General features: G+C 39.6%; 1 protein-coding gene across 2 annotated transcripts in view; it reads left to right on the plus strand.

Annotated features, from left to right (window-relative positions):
- The window catches only part of LOC128706591 (terminal nucleotidyltransferase 4B-like), a 367,220-nt gene that overhangs the window by 278,057 nt on the left and 69,154 nt on the right, over positions 1 to 20,009 (plus strand). For both annotated transcript variants that reach the window (XM_053801532.2, XM_070090751.1), the window contains exons 6-7: positions 14,133 to 14,279; positions 14,448 to 14,672. In XM_053801532.2, coding sequence (XP_053657507.2) covers positions 14,133 to 14,279; positions 14,448 to 14,672 — 372 coding nt within the window. The remainder of the gene's footprint in view (positions 1 to 14,132; positions 14,280 to 14,447; positions 14,673 to 20,009) is intronic.

The following is a 20,009-nucleotide window of genomic DNA, read 5'->3' on the forward strand; positions in this document are numbered from 1 at the left end:
GTGCTCACGATCTCCGCAATCCTTTCATTTATTGAATGGTCACTGATATTGGTAGACATTATTTGTTCGCTGCCCCTGTTTGCTCCGTCCCTTCTCTCTTTGTCTACATTCGCTCTTGTCTTCCCTTCAGTTACCGCCTTTATATGTTCATGTAGCATCTCACTTTTCCCTACCCCCCTGGGAAGTTCCAGCTGTTCGGGTCTGTTGTTTCTCACTCCCTTGCTCAAAAGCCCAACTGCCTATGGTGGCTTCCCGCTCTCTTTTTCTTGACTACTTCCACTCTCATTCTCATGCCATCGCCGTGTACACAGATGGCTCTAAATCTTTTGATGGCGTCGGATTCGCAGCAGTGTTTCCGGACAGCGTTATGCGAGGCCATTTACTATCTTTGGCTAGCATTTTTACTGCTGAATTGTATGCCATTCTTGCAGCACTTATTCGTATCGCATCTATGACTGTGTCATCATTTGTGGTTGTCTCAGACTCCCTTAGTGCTCTACAGGCTGTACGGAAATTTGATACACCTCATCCCCTAGTTCTCCATATCCAACTTTGGCTACGCCGTATCTCTACCAAGCATAAAGATACTGCTTTTTGTTGGGTCCCTGGTCATGTTGACGTACAGGGCAATGAACAAGCAGACACTGCTGTGCGGTCAGCAGTACATGACCTACCAATTTCATATAGAAGTGTTCTATTTCTGGACTATTTTGTTGTAATAGCTACCCACCTTCACTCCCGTTGGCAACAACGTTGGTCTGCTCTGCTCAATAACAAACTTTGTTCTATTAAACCAAGTATAGGTTACTGGCTGTCTTGTCACCAGTGTCGAGGTTGGGAGACTGCTCTCTCCCGCCTTCGCATTGGCCATACTCGTCTTGCTCATGGATATCTCATGGAGAGGTGCCCTGCTCCTCTCTGTGAGAATTGTCAGGTTCCATTATCGGTCAGCCACATTCTGTTAGACTGCCCACTTTATCAACGAGCACGCAGAATATACCTCCAACGTCGTCTTCGCTCCGCTGCTCTCTCTTTACCTTCCCTTCTCACTGATGGACCCACCTTTCATCCGGACTCTCTCATTGACTTTTTGACAATAACTGACTTACTCCACAAACCCCTGCACTATCCCCTGTCCCTCTGTTTTCTGTAACCTACTAATCATCCCTCCCCCCTTCTGCCGCCCGATACCCTCGCTTCCTTCCCTACCCTGCAGCGCTGTATAGCCCTTGTGGCTTAGCGCTTCTTTTTTATTATAATAATGATAATAATATCTCCTTTATAGAATAATATATTATCACCTTTATTTTATAATAATTAGGTAAAAGGACTCCAATGGATAAAAGTCACTGTCTGACTTTTTTGGGTTATCCTAGGTTCTTGACACATATGCTGCTATGTATGATAATCTATGTAACTGTATTTGTGTATACCTGAATAAACTTACTTATGCCAGTAATACCCATACAGTAGGTCCTCACTTATATGGCAGGTTTGGTTCCAAGTTACTGCCGGAAAGCAGACTTCACCGAAAGCAGAACGCCATTTTTTCCCACTTATAAATGCATATAAATGCCAGATAACAGGTTTACACTAACATATATTAAGTTAGCAATAGAGTTAGGCATTAAAAAACAATAAAAAGTAAAATTCATGCACAGTACACTCATTATTTACCTCAAAATACTTGTAGTCTTAATGTAGGGCAAAAGGTGAGTAGTATTTACTGTAAGAAGTCAGGTGTGGTAGCCCTCCTGGTCATGCCACCACATATAATATACTACAACGATGCTTAACCCTTAAATGGTCCAAACGTATATAAACTTTCACTTGCACAGCGCCCCGAATATTTTGAGAAAATCTTTTTTTTTTTTTATAGGTAAAAAAAAAGAGCATGTGGTACCCAGGCATCCCCAATTTTTTTCATATGGTGCACACTGAGTGTGCACACCCATTCTCTCATGTCTAGGCAACTCAGGCCTATTGTGCCAATGTTGATTGAATGACAAATGAAACGTATATACACCTACCATGCGACTTACGACCTGCTCGACTTACGACCACTCGACTTACGACCGTGTTTTTTATGCCAAATTTCTGGGAAATAATTAACTATTTGTGTTGTACACAGTGTTTATCCTAAACCTTACAGTATAAAATACGGTACTAACAGCATAAAAAGTAAAGTAAAACATGAAATACCAAAATAAAACAATAAAGTCATTACAAAAATGTTTTGTTGATATTCAGTAGTAAAGTTCGACTTGCGACCATTTTGACTTAGGACTGGTTTCTCGGAACCGAACTCGGTCGTAAGTCAGATGGTAGGTTTATATGTTTGGGGCGCTACGCGGGTTCAAATCCCGCCCGTGGTATGTTTTTTTTTTAACGTATATATATATGTTTAGATCGTTTAACCCTTTGAGGGTCGACAGGCCCTCTCCGAGACTTGTTCTAAGGGTCGGCCAAATTTAAAAAAAAAAACTTATTTTTTCATATGAAAAGATAGAGAAACTTTTCCCGATCATAATGACACCAAAAGTACGAGATTTGATGGAAAACTTAGGGAATTATGTTCTCGCAAAGTTAGCGGTCTCGACGATGTTTATGCATCGGCGATATTGCCCACTTTGAGCCCTATTTTCGGCCAATTCCAGTGTACTAGTCGACAAAAATCATAACTTTTTCTCTAGAACTCCATTTTTTCTTTTGAATGAGTACAAGAAACCACCCATTTACTGATTTCAACTATCCAATACAGTGGTCAGAATTTAGCAATTTTGCCAATTTCACACAAATTTCAAAAGATGCCAATTTCCAAATAGGGTCCAGAATAAACAAGAAAGACATTCCTGGCACTAAAATAACATTTCCTCTGTTCGTTAGTCACATCCCCAGGCCTCTCTTACATTCTTTTGCTTTCCACTTTCAATATTCATTCTCACAAAAAAACAGAAGATTTACTGTTATGCAGACTGCTGCATTAGTGTAGAAATGGTATAAATAATATCAGCACACTTGTGAAAGAATATTAGACTCACCAGTTGACGTGTATTGGACGCTTGGCATGATTTGTTTACTTTTGAACTTTGGTAAAAATCAAACATTTCTGCTACTTTGAGCTCAATTTCAAGGTACTTTTCATTGTAAAACCAGTCAAATTCATCTCAATTTTTGTAATATGTCTTCCATTCTATAAAATGAGACCAAGGAAACTAGAATACAACAATAAATGCCATATGAAAATACAGTGCAAAGTCGCTGTTTTATTCCAAAAACACGGTCAAAAATTTTTTTTTTCTCATTATGCACTGTGTGCTGCAGGATTTTTTTTTTATACTGCGCACACTGACCACATAGACCCATTCTTTCATATGTATGCCTACCAGCTTTCTCCCACTAAATTTGAGGGCGCTAGAATTTAGGTGTACTAGTACGTCAAAAACCCTGGGTCGTAAGCCGTACTAGTATGGCCGAAACACTCAAAGGGTAGTACACTCATTAGTTACCTTAAAATATTTGTAGTCTTAACCCTTAAACTGTCCCAACGTTGATCTACATTTTTTCAACATTTGAAAGTATGTAAAAAAACGTAGATCTTTTTTTTTTTTACATTTGAAAGCGTGTAAAAAACTTTGATCTACGTTTTTTTTTTTTTTTATACAGTGGTCCCTTGTTTATCGTGATTAATCCGTTCCTGGAAGTGGTACTATTATCGAAATTTATGATTTTCGAATCAATTTTTCCCCTTAGAAATAATGTGAATACAATTAATCTGTTCCTGACACCCAGAAGTACTAAAACAAAAAAAATTTTTACATGATATATAGATGTAGTACATAAACAATACAATGGGACATGATGAATGAAACATTAACAGCATAACACTTACCTTTATTGGTGATTCTTCTTAGTGTATGGAAGACTGGAGGAGGAGAGAGATTGGATTATTTACAGTTTGGAAGGGGAATCCCCTTCCACCCCCACCTCAGGTGCCAATTGCTTTTCTGGGGTTACTTCTCTTCTCTGTTTCTTAATGCCACTAAGACCAGCTTGAGAGTCACTGGAGTCCTGTCTCGCAAAATAACTGTCCAGAGAGCTCTGTTTCTGGCATCTCTTTAACTCTTCCCTAAAATGGGCCAAGACTTCGTCACTGTACATATTGCCAACATGGCTTGCAACAGCCTTGTCAGGGTGATGTTTCTCCATAAATCTTTCCATCTTACCCCACATTTCAAAAATCTCCTTAATTTCTGAAGAAGGCACCTTCTTCCATCTCTCTTCCTCCTTCTCTGCAGCAAGATTCTGAGCTGCGATCTGTTGCTCTTCCTGCTGAAGCTTTTGCAGCTCCTCAGTGGTGAGCTCTTCGTTGTGGTCTTCCACCAACTCTTCCACATCCTCCAAACTCACATCCAACCCCATGGAACTCCCCAGTGCCACAATAGATTTAACAACTGACATAGGGTCATCAGGGTCAGCCCCAAACCCTTCAAAATCCCTCTTGTGGACACAATCTGGCCACAATTTTCTCCAGGCAGAGTTCAAAGTCCTGGTAGTCACTCTCTCCCAAGCCTTACCTATAAGGCTTATGCAATGGAGGATGCTGAAGTGTTCTCTCCAAAAATCTCTTAGGGTCAAGTGAGTGTCTGAGGTCACATTCAAGCACCTTTGAAACATTGCTTTTGTGTAGAGTTTTTTAAAGTTTGCAATGACCTGCTGGTCCATGGGCTGGAGGAGAGGAGTGGTATTCGGGGGCAAGAACTTTACTGTGATAAACCCAAACTCCTCGAAAATTAGGTCATCCAAGTTTGGAGGATGAGCAGGTGCATTGTCCATTACTAGGAGGCACTTGAGACCCAATTTCTTTTCCAGGAGGTAATTCTTCACACTAGGGCCAAACACTTCATTAAACCACTCGACGAAAATTTCCCTCGTGACCCATGCCTTACTATTAGATTTCCAAAACACACACAATTTACTCTTCATAACATTGTTTTTCCTGAAGACTCTGGGATTTTCAGAATGGTACACTAGTAACGGCTTCACTTCGAAATCCCCACTAGCATTAGCACAGAACATGAGTGTCAGCCTGTCTTTCATAGGCTTGTGTCCTGGCAGTGCCTTTTCCTCCTGAGTAATGTAGGTCCTCTTTGGCATGTTCTTCCAAAGGAGGCCTGTTTCATCACAATTGAACACTTATTCAGGTTTCAGTCCTTCAGCCTCTATTTACTCCTTGAATTCATACACATATTTTTCAGCCACTTTGTGGTCCGAACTGGCAGCCTCACCATGCCTTACCACACTGTGTATGCCACTATGGTTCTTAAATCTCTCAAACCAACCTTTGCTGGCCTTAAATTCACTCACATCACCACTAGTTGCAGGCAATTTCTTTACCAGATCGTCGTGCAACTGCCTAGCCTTTTCACAAATAATCGACGTCATAAGACTATCTCCTGCTAATTGTTTCTCGTTTATGCACACCAATAATAACTTCTCAACCTCTTCGAGTACTGGTGATCTCATTTTTGTCAGCATAGTTACCCCCTTTGCAACAACAGCGTTCTTGATTTCCTTTTTCTTGGCCATGATGGAAGCTATGGTTGTATGGGGTTTGTTATACATCCTGGCCAGCTCGGCCATACGTACGCCACTTTCATATTGTTCAATGATGTTTTTCTTAAATTCAATCGTTTTTATCACCTTCTTTACCAAAGGCTTGGCACTAGGAGCTTTCTTTGGAGCCATGGTAGCTTATTTAGTAGTTGCAAGCACTAAAATGAATGGAATATTATGAAATATTTTGTGTGAGCAAGTGAGGGGACCGTCGCTCACTGGTAAACAATGCCACACTGGCTGGGAAGGGAGGGCGGGGCGGCTCAGAGTGTGAGTACGCGTCCCGGACGATTGACTATTTGCAAGTCAATCTACGATTAGCGAGCCAGTGTTTTGACGACAATATCGTTATGATTTCCGAAAATTATGACTTTCGAGCCCTACGATTATCGAGGGACCACTGTATATACTCTAGAATGAATAAAATGTCATAATGTATGAGAGGAGTAAGTAGTGGTGGTTGTGGTGTTGGGTTTATAAGGGCCACTGAGAGAAGCCGTACATATTAGTGGTGGTGGAGGCAGCAGCAGAAGCCAACAACACTATTCACACAGAAACAATGTACGTAATTTATAAATAAGAAATATTTACATTTTAATTTATAAATAAATAAAGTTTATTTAGGTATACACAAATACAGTGGACCCCCGGTTAACGATATTTTTTCATTCCAGAAGTATGTTCAGGTGCCAGTACTGACCGAATTTGTTCCCATAAGGAATGTTGTGAAGTAGATTAGTCCATTTCGGAACGCCAAACATACACGTACAAACGCACTTACATAAATACACTTACATAATTGGTCGCATTGGGAGGTGATGGTTAAGCGGGGGTCCACTGTACAGTTTATTTATTTATTTATTTATTTTTTATTTGGACATGATACATAGTTGTACAAAGAAATATAGTGACTGGGTGCACATGCCAAAATCCCCTTGTATGCAGAACATTATGTGCAAGCTTAAAATTAACTTAAGATTAACTAAGCAATGATATATACAGTTCAATTAAGTTTATTAAGTCACAGGTACACACAAGTACAACTATCTTATATAGTGTAAATTACTTAGGATAACCCTACAAAAAAAATGTCAGATAAGGCCAGGATGAATTACAACACCTGGATATGCTGAATGTTGAAGACAGAGTAAAACAATTTGAAGTTAAATCAAGTTTATAAAATTGCTCATGAACAGTGTCCAGAATATCTTGCTGCCAATTATGTCAAAGCAATCATAGTACTAGGGGGAGATAATTATTATTATTATAATCATGGGGGAGCTCTAAACCTATTAGGGGGAGAGAGCACAATTTTGTAGTACCCACAGTCAGTGGCCAGGCTTCAAACACATTTTATTGTACAGCAATAAAGGAATGGAGCAGACTGCCTGCACATGTCAAAGCCAGTCATAGCATAGATTATCATATAGATTATCATATATAGCAGCATATGTGTAAAGTACCTATGATAACCCAAAAAAAGTCATAGTGACTTATTTCCATTGGGGTCTTTTTATATTTACACTTGTACAGTGGAACCTTGGGTTACGAACGCCCCACCATGCAAATTTTTCAGGATACGAACCGTTGTTTAGTCAATTTTTTGCTTCAGGATACGAAAGAAATTTCAGGATGCGAACTTCCCCCCTCAAGGAAGGTTCCTTAAATAAATAAATAAATAAATAAATAAAATATATATATCTTTGCAAAGGTTCCAGTGCGTGTTTACATGTCATAATATGATTGGAGCAAAGAAAACCACTATCATGCCGAGACATATCAGGCAGAAATGCCTACTCAAGACTACTTAAGTCTAGACAGGTGAAAAGTGTTCTAGTACATGTAGTGGCTACCAATGTTTTGCTGATGGTGGTGCCAACTACTGGCAGCCTTTTTAAGTTTCTCCTTACTGTTATTATTATTATTACTATTATATTGTATTATTAATATTGTTATAATAATAATAATAATTATTATTACAGTGGACCCCCGGTTAACGATATTTTTTCACTCCAGAAGTATGTTCAGGTGCCAGTACTGACCGAATTTGTTCCCATAAGGAATATTGTGAAGTAGATTAGTCCATTTCAGACCCCCATACATACACGTACAAACGCACTTACATAAATACACTTACATAATTGGTCACATTCGGAGGTGATCGTTATGCGGGGGTCCACTGTATTATTATTATTATTAGTAGCAGTAGTAGTAATAGTACGTACGTGTGTGGTGAGGTGTTCTTGATCTAGGGAATTGGATCTGTGCTCCAGGTCCCTAAATTAATAATAATAATAATAATAATAATAATAATAATAATTATTATTATAATAAGTCTTACGTACTAATAATGATAATACATAATAATAATTACGTATAATATAATAATAATATACAGTACAACCTCTGCTTGCGAGGTTAATCCATTCCATGACTTTTCTCGCAGCTGGATTTGCTCGTTTGCAGAGTAAGTTTTCCTCATTTAAATTAACTGAAATGTAATTAATCCGTTCCGGTGGAATTCTGTACGTACTTCAATAATTTCGCTAATATCAACTATTCGGCTTATTTATCTATCTCACTTCATCTAATATGACATAATAAACAATATAAATAACATAGAAAACTGATATATACTCTAAAATGAATAAAATACGTAATTCATGTAGTGGTATGGGAGGTGTCAGCGGTGGACGAGAGTTTGTCTGGAGACCGGACAAAATACTTCATGAACAATTTCGCTAATGTCATCTATACGGCTTATTTATATATCACAGTTCATCTAATATGACATAACAAACAATATAAATAACATAGAAACCTGATATATACTCCAGAATGAATAAAATATGTCATTATATATGTGGCGACGGCGGTGGCGGCCGACGAGAGTTTGTCTGGAGACAGGACAAAATACTCCTTGAATATTTCGTTATCAACTCTGCGGCTTATTTATCTATCACAGTTCATCTAATATGAAATAATAAACAATACAGATAACATAGAAACCTGATATATACTCTAGAATGAATAAAATATGTCATTAAGTAACAGGTGGAGGCAGCCACAACCGCTCCCTCTTTGTTGTGGTAAATACTGCCATCTAGTGACGGCTTTTTGAAGCCGTCTGTTATTATAATTATTATTATTATGTAGTATATTATTATTATATATGTATTATTATACATATTATTATTATTATTATTATAATTGTATTATATTATTATTCTATTATTATATGTACGTATTACTGTTATACATATTATTATTATTATTATTATTATTATTATTGTTATTATTATTATTATTATTACAATGTAAATAATTTGTAATTTTTATTCCCACAAAAAATATAAGATTTACTGTTAGGCCTTATTGCAATAATTGTATAAATAATGTCAACCCATTCACTACTGCATATTGGAATGGCCAGTGACGTCATTTGTTTACTCTTGAACATAGCCAAGCAATGAAACATTTCTCCTACGTTGAGCTCAATTTCAAGGTACTTTTTGTCATGAAAGCAATCAAAATCATATCTATTTCTGTAATATATCTTCCATTCTCTCAAATGAGACCAAAATAACGAGAATACAACCATAAAAACCATACGAAAATACCGCTAAGGGGTGGCTAATTGCTGAGAAGTGAACTCCATTATTTATGCTCCAATTTCTTTCATTTTTGGTGTATGTTAAGAAGCATCTTTCCATTATACATTGCCCAATTTTCAATAAGATAGTCCAACAAAAAAATGAGGTAAAATTCCCTTGATCAAGAACAAGAGCTCCTCACCAGCGTCAAGGAACTTGTCTTGAGGTCTGCTCGCTTATGGAAATTTTGGTCGCATATAGAAGCAAAAAATCGACCCATCGACTGCTCGTATTTGGAAAAACTTGCACGTGGATGTGCTCGCAAGTAGAGGTTCCACTGTACTATATAATAATAAAATAATATAATATATAATGTAATACGTAATAGTACAATAATAATTATAAGAATAATAGTACATGTATGTACGGACTGGGTATAATTTAGTTTGGCAACACCACCACCAGATAGCAGTGTCAATCAAAACAGTGGTCACCAGTGCACGTGTTTACTGAGCTACCCTCGCAGTGCAAGGAATTCTCGTGTCCCTTACATTTTGTGCAGTTACTTTGCCAGATTTCTTTCTTCTGACCGTGGGTCCTAAGAAAGCAAGTGCAATGGACAGTGCCGAGAAGAAAAAGAGGATGATTTGCATGGAATTATAGCAAGAAATGATTAATAAGCACAGACTAGGTACGAAGGTTGAGGACTTAGTAAGTTGAGTACAAGCATAACCCCTCTACTATATGTACAATACTAAAGCAGGAGTCTATAAAGGCTATAGTGCCAGAAAAGGGCATTACAGTAATTTCTATGCAGTGGACCTCTGTCACTGAAAAGATGGAAAAGCTGCTGTTGACATGGTTGATGGAGAAACAGCTCACAGGAGATACATAGTGTAGTGAGATAAACATAAAAATTGTACATAGCAGTTTTTAAGAAAAGTGTGAACTCCTGACAGGATATACTGCTCTGCATTTCTTCTCCAAGGTATTTAAATGTTGTATGTACGCCAGATCTAATTCAGCCTCACAAACTTCGTTTTCTCTTATAACACCTCTGACGTTTTCATAGCGAGAATGTGTGACCACTCCCGACCACAATCCTCCTCCCTTCGCCGTCCATGTAATGACATACTATTTTATTCATTCTAGAGTGTATATCAGGTTTCTATGTTATTTATATTGTTTATTATGTCATATTAGATGAATTGTGATAGATAAATAAGCTGTAGAGTTGATATTAGGGTTATTTTGTCATGCTTCCTGAGAGCAGGAATTCAGCTGGAACGAATTAATTGCATTTCAGTTAATTTAAATAAGGAAAATTGACCCAGCATACGAATAAATCAGGATACGAACAAGTCCACGGAACGGATTAAATTCGTAACCCGAGGTTCCACTGTACAGTGGACCCCCGCATAACGTTGGCATCGCATAGCGATAAATCCGCATAGTGATACATTTTATCGCTAAAATTTTGCCTCGCATAGCGCTAAAAAATTTGCTCAACGTGATTCGTCTGAGATGCGTCCATGTGACCTGAGCCAGCCTCACTTGTTCTGCCTATGGCATTGTTTACAAGCCAGCCTCCGCGGTCACATCCAAGCATACAATCGGAACATTTCGTTTTATTACAGCATTTTTATAGTGATTTCACCTGAAAAATAAGTGACCATGGGCCTCAAGAAAGCTTCTAGTGCCAACCTTACAGGAATAAGGGTGAGAATTACTATGGAGATGAAGAAAGAGATCATTGCTAAGTATGAAAGTGGAGTGCGTGTCTCCGAGCTGGCCAGGTTGTATAGTAAACCCCAATCAACCATCGCTACTATTGTATCCAAGAGAACGGCAATCAAGGAAGCTGTTCTTGCCAAAGGTTTAACTGTGCTTTCGAAACAGAGATCGCAAGTGATAGAAGATGTTGAGAGACTGTTATTGGTGTGGATAAACGAAAAACAGATAGCAGGCGATAGCATCTCTCAAGCAATCATAAGTGAAAAGGCTAGGAAGTTGCACAAGGATTTAATTAGAAAAATGCCTGCAACTAGTGGTGATGTGAGTGAATTTAAGGCCAGCAAAGGTTGGTTTGAGAGATTTAAGAGGCGTAGTGGCATACATAGTGTGATAAGGCATGGTGAGGCTGCCAGTTCGGACCACAAAGCAGCTGAAAAATATGTACATAGACAGTGAAGGACTGAAACCTGAACAAGTGTTTAATTGTGATGAAACAGGCCTGTTTTGGAAGAAAATGCCAAGCAGGACTTACATTACTGAGGAGGAAAAGGCACTCCCAGGACATAAGCCTATGAAAGACAGGCTTACTCTTCTCATGTGTGCCAATGCTAGTGGTGATTGCAAAGTGAAGCCTTTGTTAGTGTATCACTCTGAAACTCCCAGAGCATTCAGGCAAAAGAATATCCTCGAGGCTAATTTGTGTGTGCTGTGGAGGGTAAACAATAAGGCATGGGTCACTAGGGACTTTTTCTATGACTGGTTACACCATGCATTTGCCCCCACTGTGAAAAATTACCTAATTGAAAAGAAATTAGACCTTAAGTGCCTCCTGGTGTTAGACAATGCCCCTGGTCATCCTACAGACTTGGCAGAGTGACTTTGTGGGGACATGAGCTTCATTAAGGTCAAGTTTTTGCCTCCTAATACCACTCCTCTCCTGCAGCCCATGGACCAGCAGGTTATTGCAAACTTCAAAAAATTGTACACAAAAGCTCTGTTTGAAAGGTGCTTTGTAGTGACCTCAGAAACTCAATTGACTCTAAGAGAGTTTTGGAGAGATCACTTTAATATCCTCAACTGTGTAAACCTTATAGGTAAGGCTTGGGAGGGAGTGACTAAGAGGACCTTGAACTCTGCTTGGAAGAAACTCTGGCCAGAATGTGTAGACCAAAGGGATTTTGAAGGATTTGAGGCTAACCCTGAGAGGAGTATGCTAGTTGAAGAATCAAGAATCAATTGTGGCATTGGGGAAGTCCTAGGGGTTGGAGGTTAGTGGGGAGGATGTGGAAGAGTTGGTGGAGGAGGACAATGAAGAACTAACCACTGATGAGCTGCTAGATCAACTTCAACAGCAAGAGGCCACACCTGAGGAAATTGCTTCGGAGGAGGGGAGAGAGAAATTGAAGAAGTTGCCTACTTCAAAAATTAAGGAAATCTGTGCAAAGTGGCTTGAAGTGCAAACCTTCATGGATGAAAATCACCCTCAGACAGCTATTGCAAGCCGTGCTGGTGACTATTACACTGACACTGTTGTGAAACACTTTAGGAAAGCCATAAAGGAATGAGAGGTACAGGCCACTATGGACAGATATGTTGTGTGACAGAAGTCCAGTGACTCTGAAGCTGGTCCTAGTGGCATTAAAAGAAGAAGGGAAGCAACCCCGGAAAAGGACTTGACACCTCAAATCCTAATGGAAGGGGATTCCCCTTCTAAACACTAAAACCATCCAGTCTCCCCTCCTCCCATCCCATCAATCATCACCACATCTTCAATAAAGGTAAGTGTCATGTAACTGTGCATGTTTTCTTATGTTTGTGTGTATTAAAATTAATATTTCATGTGGTAATTTTTTTTTTTCATACATTTGGGTGTCTTGCACGAATTAATTTGATTTCCATTATTTCTTATGGGGAAAATTAATTCACATAACGATAATTTCGCATAACATTGAGCTCTCAGGAACGGATTAATAGCGTTATGCGGGGGTCCACTGTATTTATTTACTTTTATACTTACACTTTTTGTATTTACACTTACCTTGGAGGAGATGTTAGTTTTAATTAGTTAGTTTGATGGAGGAGATGCTGGCAGAGGTTTAGGGTGGTGGAAGATAGCAGGGCGGCGTATGTTCATTGGCCCTATACACATCCAACAACATGGGAGCATTACTTTTATGTCGTTTTTCTATCTCTTACTCACTTAACTTACTTGCTACACTGTTAATTCTACACTTTATTGCTGGCTGGCACTATAGCCTTTATCAATACCTGCTGCTTTAGTATCGTACATATCGTAGAATCACTGAATCACTGCAGAAGGCACATTCTCCCCTCTCTCTTCCTCCTCCACTTTGGTACTTTGCTATGAGTTTTTTCTTGAATTTTATTGTGTTTCTTTCCTTCTTTACCACAGGGCTGGCACTAGAAGCTTTCTTTGAACCCACGGTGGCTTATTTAGCAGTTACTAGCACTAAAAACAGCGGAATAATACAAAATATGTCGCCTTTACGCGTGGAATTGTCCTCCCTGGCTTGTAAACAGTGGCACACTAGCTGTACATGGAGTGACCGGGCCAACTTAGGGCACGCAGACATGCTCGGGACAGATGTCCTTAACCGAGTTTTTTCCAGTAACTGAGTCAGTATTTTGACGTAAAAATGTGTCGCTAGCCGATTTTTTTGTTATTTGATGACATCGTTACCCGAGGGTCCACTTTACAGGCTTCCGTTTTACACTTACTGTACTTGGCAGTATGGCAGTACCTCCCTGGGCAGTTGCAGTCTACCAATCTACTTCCCTATATTGTTATTAGAACTAAATATAGAGGAGCGAATGAAGGAACTGATTTGTAGATAGTCATTTTTGTATTTGCAAGGCTTTGAAGGGATTTGAGATAGAGCTTGCCACAGCTGCACTTTTGTCACAGTAGGACCTATGCTTGCCTTTTTTTTTTTTTTAGGCTATAAAAATTTACCTACTGGTAGTTGGTGGAATGTCATTAGGCTGGCTTGGTACCTTATGTGGTTAGTGCATTGACCTGCTAATTTAAGGCTGGCTTTCCATGGGTTTAAATCCCATCCTAGAATTTCTATGATAAAGGCTAACTACATATGTGTGTTCTTTTGTATTGATATCTGTTAGGAGTTCATTTCGTCATGGCAGCACATTTACTATATTATTCTGGTGCAGGTGCAGAGAGACATGCCAGAGGGTCACCGACCATCCGTCTTGTGTATAGAGGATCCCCTCATACCTGGCAATGATATTGGACGATCCTCATATGGAGTCTTGCAAGTTAAACAAGCATTTGAGTATGCATACATTGTTTTATCTCAGGTAATATTTCAAATTTTTATATTTGGAATATTAAGTTTCAAGTCCAGGTGAATAATTTTGAAATGTGGTCACTATTTTCAAGTTATCAGACTTTTGAGAAGGTAGCTCATAAAAATGCTGAGAGTCAGGGAGGGACTGTAAGTAGAAGTAACAGAGTTATACTTACAGGCTGTGAACCCTCTAAACAACATCATTAATGATCCAAACCACTACTCTATACTCGGCCGCATCTTGAGGATAACAGACGATGTCATTTTGTATCGGCATTGGATTCGAAAATCTTTTCCCGTCACTGGATCTCTGGCCTCCAGCACCACCCATCACCTGACCCCAACACACCCGGCCACACCGCCCACTCCGCCAGCTGCGTTTCACACTCCAAATCATCTTCAGGTATGCTGTCAAACATGATTAAAGTTTAATGCTGGTTCTGTACAGGATACAGTAGATTGCCAATTAGAGTGCACTCACTTTGTGAGAGATTGTCTTAATGCTGTTGAAAAGTGTAACTAAAAGGTCAGTGAAAAGAGTTGCTATTATTCTCTATAAATTAAAAAAAAATTATTCACTACAAAAGTGTGTGAAATTTGTGTAGTTCCCTTCATAGATTTTCTCAGATCTGGTCACTGGGCCATGAGCAGTGTACTCCCCACCCTCTTCCAGACATGAGCAGTGTACTCCCCACCCTCTCCCAGACATGAGCAGTGTACTCCCCACCCTCTCCCAGACATGAGCAGTGTACTCCCCCCTCTCCCACCAGTGTACTCTTCCAGACATGAGCAGTGTACTCCCCACCCTCTCCCAGACATGAGCAGTGTACTCCCCCCTCTCCTACCCTCTTCCAGACATGAGCAGTGTACTCCCCACCCTCTTCCAGACATGAGCAGTGTACTCCCCACCCTCTCCCAGACATGAGCAGTGTACTCCCCACCCTCTCCCAGACATGAGCAGTGTACTCCCCACCCTCTTCCAGACATGAGCAGTGTACTCCCCACCCTCTTCCAGACATGAGCAGTGTACTCCCCACCCTCTCCCACCAGTGTACTCTCCCCCTCTCCCAGACATGAGCAGTGTACTCCCCACCCTCTCCCAGACATGAGCAGTGTACTCCCCACCCTCTTCCAGACATGAGCAGTGTACTCCCCACCCTCTCCCAGACATGAGCAGTGTACTCCCCACCCTCTCCCAGACATGAGCAGTGTACTCTCCACCCTCTCCCAGACATGAGCAGTGTACTCTCCACCCTCTCCCAGACATGAGCAGTGTACTCTCCACCCTCTCCTAGACATGAGCAGTGTACTCCCCACCCTCTCCCAGACATGAGCAGTGTACTCCCCACCCTCTCCCAGACATGAGCAGTGTACTCCCCACCCTCTCCCAGACATGAGCAGTGTACTCTCCACCCTCTCCCAGACATGAGCAGTGTACTCCCCACCCTCTCCTAGACATGAGCAGTGTACTCCGCACCCTCTCCCAGACATGAGCAGTGTACTCTCCACCCTCTCCCAGACATGAGCAGTGTACTCTCCACCCTCTCCCAGACATGAGCAGTGTACTCTCCACCCTCTCCCAGACATGAGCAGTGTACTCTCCACCCTCTCCCAGACATGAGCAGTGTACTCTCCACCCTCTCCCAGACATGAGCAGTGTACTCTCCACCCTCTCCCAGACATGAGCAGTGTACTCTCCACCCTCTCCCAGACATGAGCAGTGTACTCTCCACCCTCTCCTAGACATGAGCAGTGTACTCCCCACCCTCTCCCAGACATGAGCAGTGTACTCCCCACCCTCTCCCAGACATGAGCAGTGTACTCCCCACCCTCTCCCAGACATGAGCAGTGTACTCCCCACCCTCTCCCAGACACTGAGTCATGAATACTGCCTTTCCTCCCTTTCCCAAAACCTTTCATCATTCTTGCTGAGCAAATTAGGCCCTCTAGATGGCATTATTCTTATCTAGCTAATTTTTTTCCCAAAAAACTATGATGTATATATGCTTAATTTATGTAATACACCTGTATTAAAGTTTGAAGGGAATATTCAGTGCATTGACCCTTTAACTGTGGGAGACCCTGGAAAATAAAATTTGTGGGTGTGGGAAGATTTTGAAAAATAAAGAAAAACGTTTTTTTCTTACAGATCGATAGTTTATTTTTCTGAATGGAATAAGACTAAAATGAGTGAAATCTGATAAAAACATGTTTTTATAGTATGTTGAAGTTGGTGAAAAAATGTTAGTCAATCAGCAACAGTGGCATTAAAGCACAGCAATGTTTATATTTTACAATTATTGACATTATGATTGTTTTTCTATTTACTTTAAACTGCTTTTAATGTTTAACATTATATATACTAGTTTTTTTTATAATATTAGATGTGTGTTCAAGGTGTTTTAGCACTTCAGACATTGCTTCACTTGGAATTATTAGTATATATATGGTATGACTTAGTTTTTATTTATTTTTTTTATTTTGGTCTTCTAAGACTATATACAAGTAATACTTAAAACATTACAATTGTTTCCCAGTGTAATACTCCTTAAAACATGGAAATAAGTAATATTGATTGACTTTACTGGGTTATATTTATGGTATAGTATATACTTTTATTATTATATTTTTTCTGCTATTTTGGTCTTCTAAGGCTAGGTATAATGAATACTTATTTTAGAGTATAATATTCATCAAAGCATGGACATTGTCTACATTGACTTTATTGGGTTATCCTGGGTTATGTACCTAGTGTGATTTGTGGCTGACTTCCACTGTTAATATCATGAAATTGTAATAAATTTCGACAGAATAAGTCATCTTTGAACCACTTGCACACACTGTTTGCTGGTAGGAAAGCTGGTGGTGGAACAGCAGCTCCTGGTTCCTTCATTTACTGTTGCTGGTGAGGCATACTAGTATGCTGGACATAGTCATCCCAAGTAGTTAACCATGATATGTAGTGTGGACCCTGCTGGCCTTAAAATTTTTTCAAATGTATGAATAGGTAGAAGAGGACCTAAAGAGTTATCCTGAAGTAAAAAGTATTGGCAGGTGGCAGATTTGTGGGAACAAAAAATAGTGCATACTAGTATGTTGGGCACAGTACCACCACCTGTGTACTAGTACATTAGACACAGTTAAAGCATTAAAAGGAAGACTTTGATTCTGATTATTTACTCGGAATTTTATTTCATGGGGAAGGATGGTAACCTCATAGGGGGCATACTGTGCCTTGGGTAATGGGAGGCAGTCAGATTTCATCTAAGGAAAGAAAGCTAGCTCTATTTCCTTGGATCAAGAGCCCTTCACTGGCATCAAGGCATCTTTTGAAAGGTATTAACTCTGAAAGCTTGTAGCCCAGTATAGTAAATAATCATAATTATACTGTAGTTATAAATTCCTGTGCCTTATTTCTGTATTTCTACCATTGTTGAACATGTTAGTGATTGATAATAGAATAATTATGTGTTCAAAGGAGAAAGTTGGAGTGGAGATACAGTATGTATTCACTGAGGTGTAACAATGATTCCCTCACCACCCAAACATCACACCCTGCTATGTAAGGCAGTGCAATATTTATTATGCTAATAAAGTATAGAAAGATGAATGGGAAGGTCTTCTGCCAGCTGGTGTTCCTTTTACACCAGCATATTATCAACGTGGGGAAGTGGAATAAGAATCTTTCCTCTGTAAGCCATGCATGTTGTAAAGGTCAATTAAAATGCTGGGAGCAATGGCCTAGTAACCCCTTTTCCCATATAGCTTACTAAAAAGAAAAAGAAGAAAACTGTCAAAGTGGGATGTTTGAGTGTGCGTGGATGTTGTGCGAATGATAAGAAAGAGATGATTGTGGATGTTATGAATGAGAAAAAGCTGGATGTCCTGGCTTTAAGTGAAACAAAGCTGAAGGGAGTGGGAGAGTTTCAGTGGGGAGAAATAAATGGGATTAGGTCAGGGGTTTCATATTTGTTAGAACTAAAGAAGGAGTAGCAATACTGTTGAAGGATAAGTTATGGCAGGAAATGAGGGAATATAAATGTATTAATTCAAAGATTATGTGGAGTAAAATAAGGGTTGGATGTGAAAAGTGGGTTATAGTAAGCATTTATGCAACTGGAGAAGAGAGAAGTGTAGAGGAGAGAGAGAGATTTTGGGAAATGTTGAGTAAGTGCATGGGGAATTTTGAATAAAGTGTGAGAGTACTTGTTGTTGGGGATTTCAATGCTAAAGTAGGTAAAAATGTTGTGGAGGGAGTAGTAGGTAAATTTGGGGTGCCAGGGGTAAATGACAATGGGGAGCCTTTAATTGAGCTATGTGTAGAAAGAGGTTTGGTAATAAGTAATTCATATTTTATGAAAAAGAGGATAAATAAGTATACAAGGTATGATATAGCATGTAATAAAGTAGTTTGTTAGAATATGTATTGGTGGATAAAAGGTTGATTGGTAGGCTCCAGGATGTACATGTTTATAGAGGGGCAACTGATATATCGGATCATTATTTAGCTGTAGCTACAGTTAGAGTAAGAGGTAGATGGGACAAAAGGAAAAGGGCAACAGAATGTAAGGGAGAGGTGAAAGTTTATGAACTAAGGGAGGAGGAAGTTAGGGTGAGATATAAGCAACTATTGACAGAAAGGTTGGCTAGTGCAAGTATGAGTAGTTGGGGGGTTGTGTTACAGAGGGATGAGATAGTTTTAAAAATGCAGTATTAGAATGTGGGGCAGAAGTTTGTGGCTATAGGAGGGTGTCAAGAATTTTGCTGAGAATAGGAAAAGTTTTTGGAGCGAGATAAACAAGAAAGCCTAAGAAACAAATGGATTTGTCAATTAAAAACAGAGTAGGGAGTTAGTAGATGGGAAGCTGGAGGTATTGGGTAGATGGCGGAAATATTTTGAGGAACTTTTAAATGTCAATGAAGAGAGGGGGGCGGTAATTTCATGCACTGGCCAGGGAGGTATAAAGACTTTTAGGAGTGAAGAAGAGCAGGATGTGAGTGTGGAGGAGGTGCATGAGGCATTAAAAGAATGAAAGGGAATAAAGCAGCTGGAACTGATGGGATCAAGACAAAAATTTTACAAGCAAAGGGAGATATAGTGTTGGAGTGGTTTGTGTTTTTATTTAACAAATGTATGAAAAAGGGGAAGATTCCTAGGGATTGGCAGAGAGCATGTATGGTTCCTTTATATAAAGGGAAAAGAGTCTTCAAGAGATTGCAGATGAGCAAGGAGGCTTTAAAGTGGGTAGGGGATGTGTAAATCAAACGTTTACACTGAAGCATGTATGTGAACAGTATTTAGATAAAGGTAGGGAAGTTTTCATTGCAATTATGGATTTAGAAAAGGCATATGATAGTGGATAAGGGAGCAATGTGGCAGATGTTGCAAGTGTATGGAATAGGTAGTAAGTTACTAAATGGTGTAAAGAGTATTTATGAGGATAGTGAGGCTCAGATTAGGGCATGTAGGGGAGAGGGAGATTACTTCCCAATAAAAGTAGGTCTTAGACAGAAATGTGTAATGTCACCATGGTTGTTTAATTTATTTATAGATGGGGTTGTAAAAGAAGTAAATGCTAGGGTGTTGGGAAGAGGGGTGGAATTAAATTATCGGGAATCAAATACAAAATGGGAGTTGACACGGTTACTTTTTGCTGATGATACTGTGTTATTGGGGGATTCTAAAGAAAAGTTTCTAAGGGTAGAGGACGAATTCGGGTAGAAAGTTGAAAGTAAGTAT

The sequence above is a fragment of the Cherax quadricarinatus genome, chromosome 3 (genome assembly GCF_038502225.1).
Source record: "Cherax quadricarinatus isolate ZL_2023a chromosome 3, ASM3850222v1, whole genome shotgun sequence".
Taxonomy (NCBI): Eukaryota; Metazoa; Arthropoda; class Malacostraca; order Decapoda; family Parastacidae; genus Cherax; species Cherax quadricarinatus.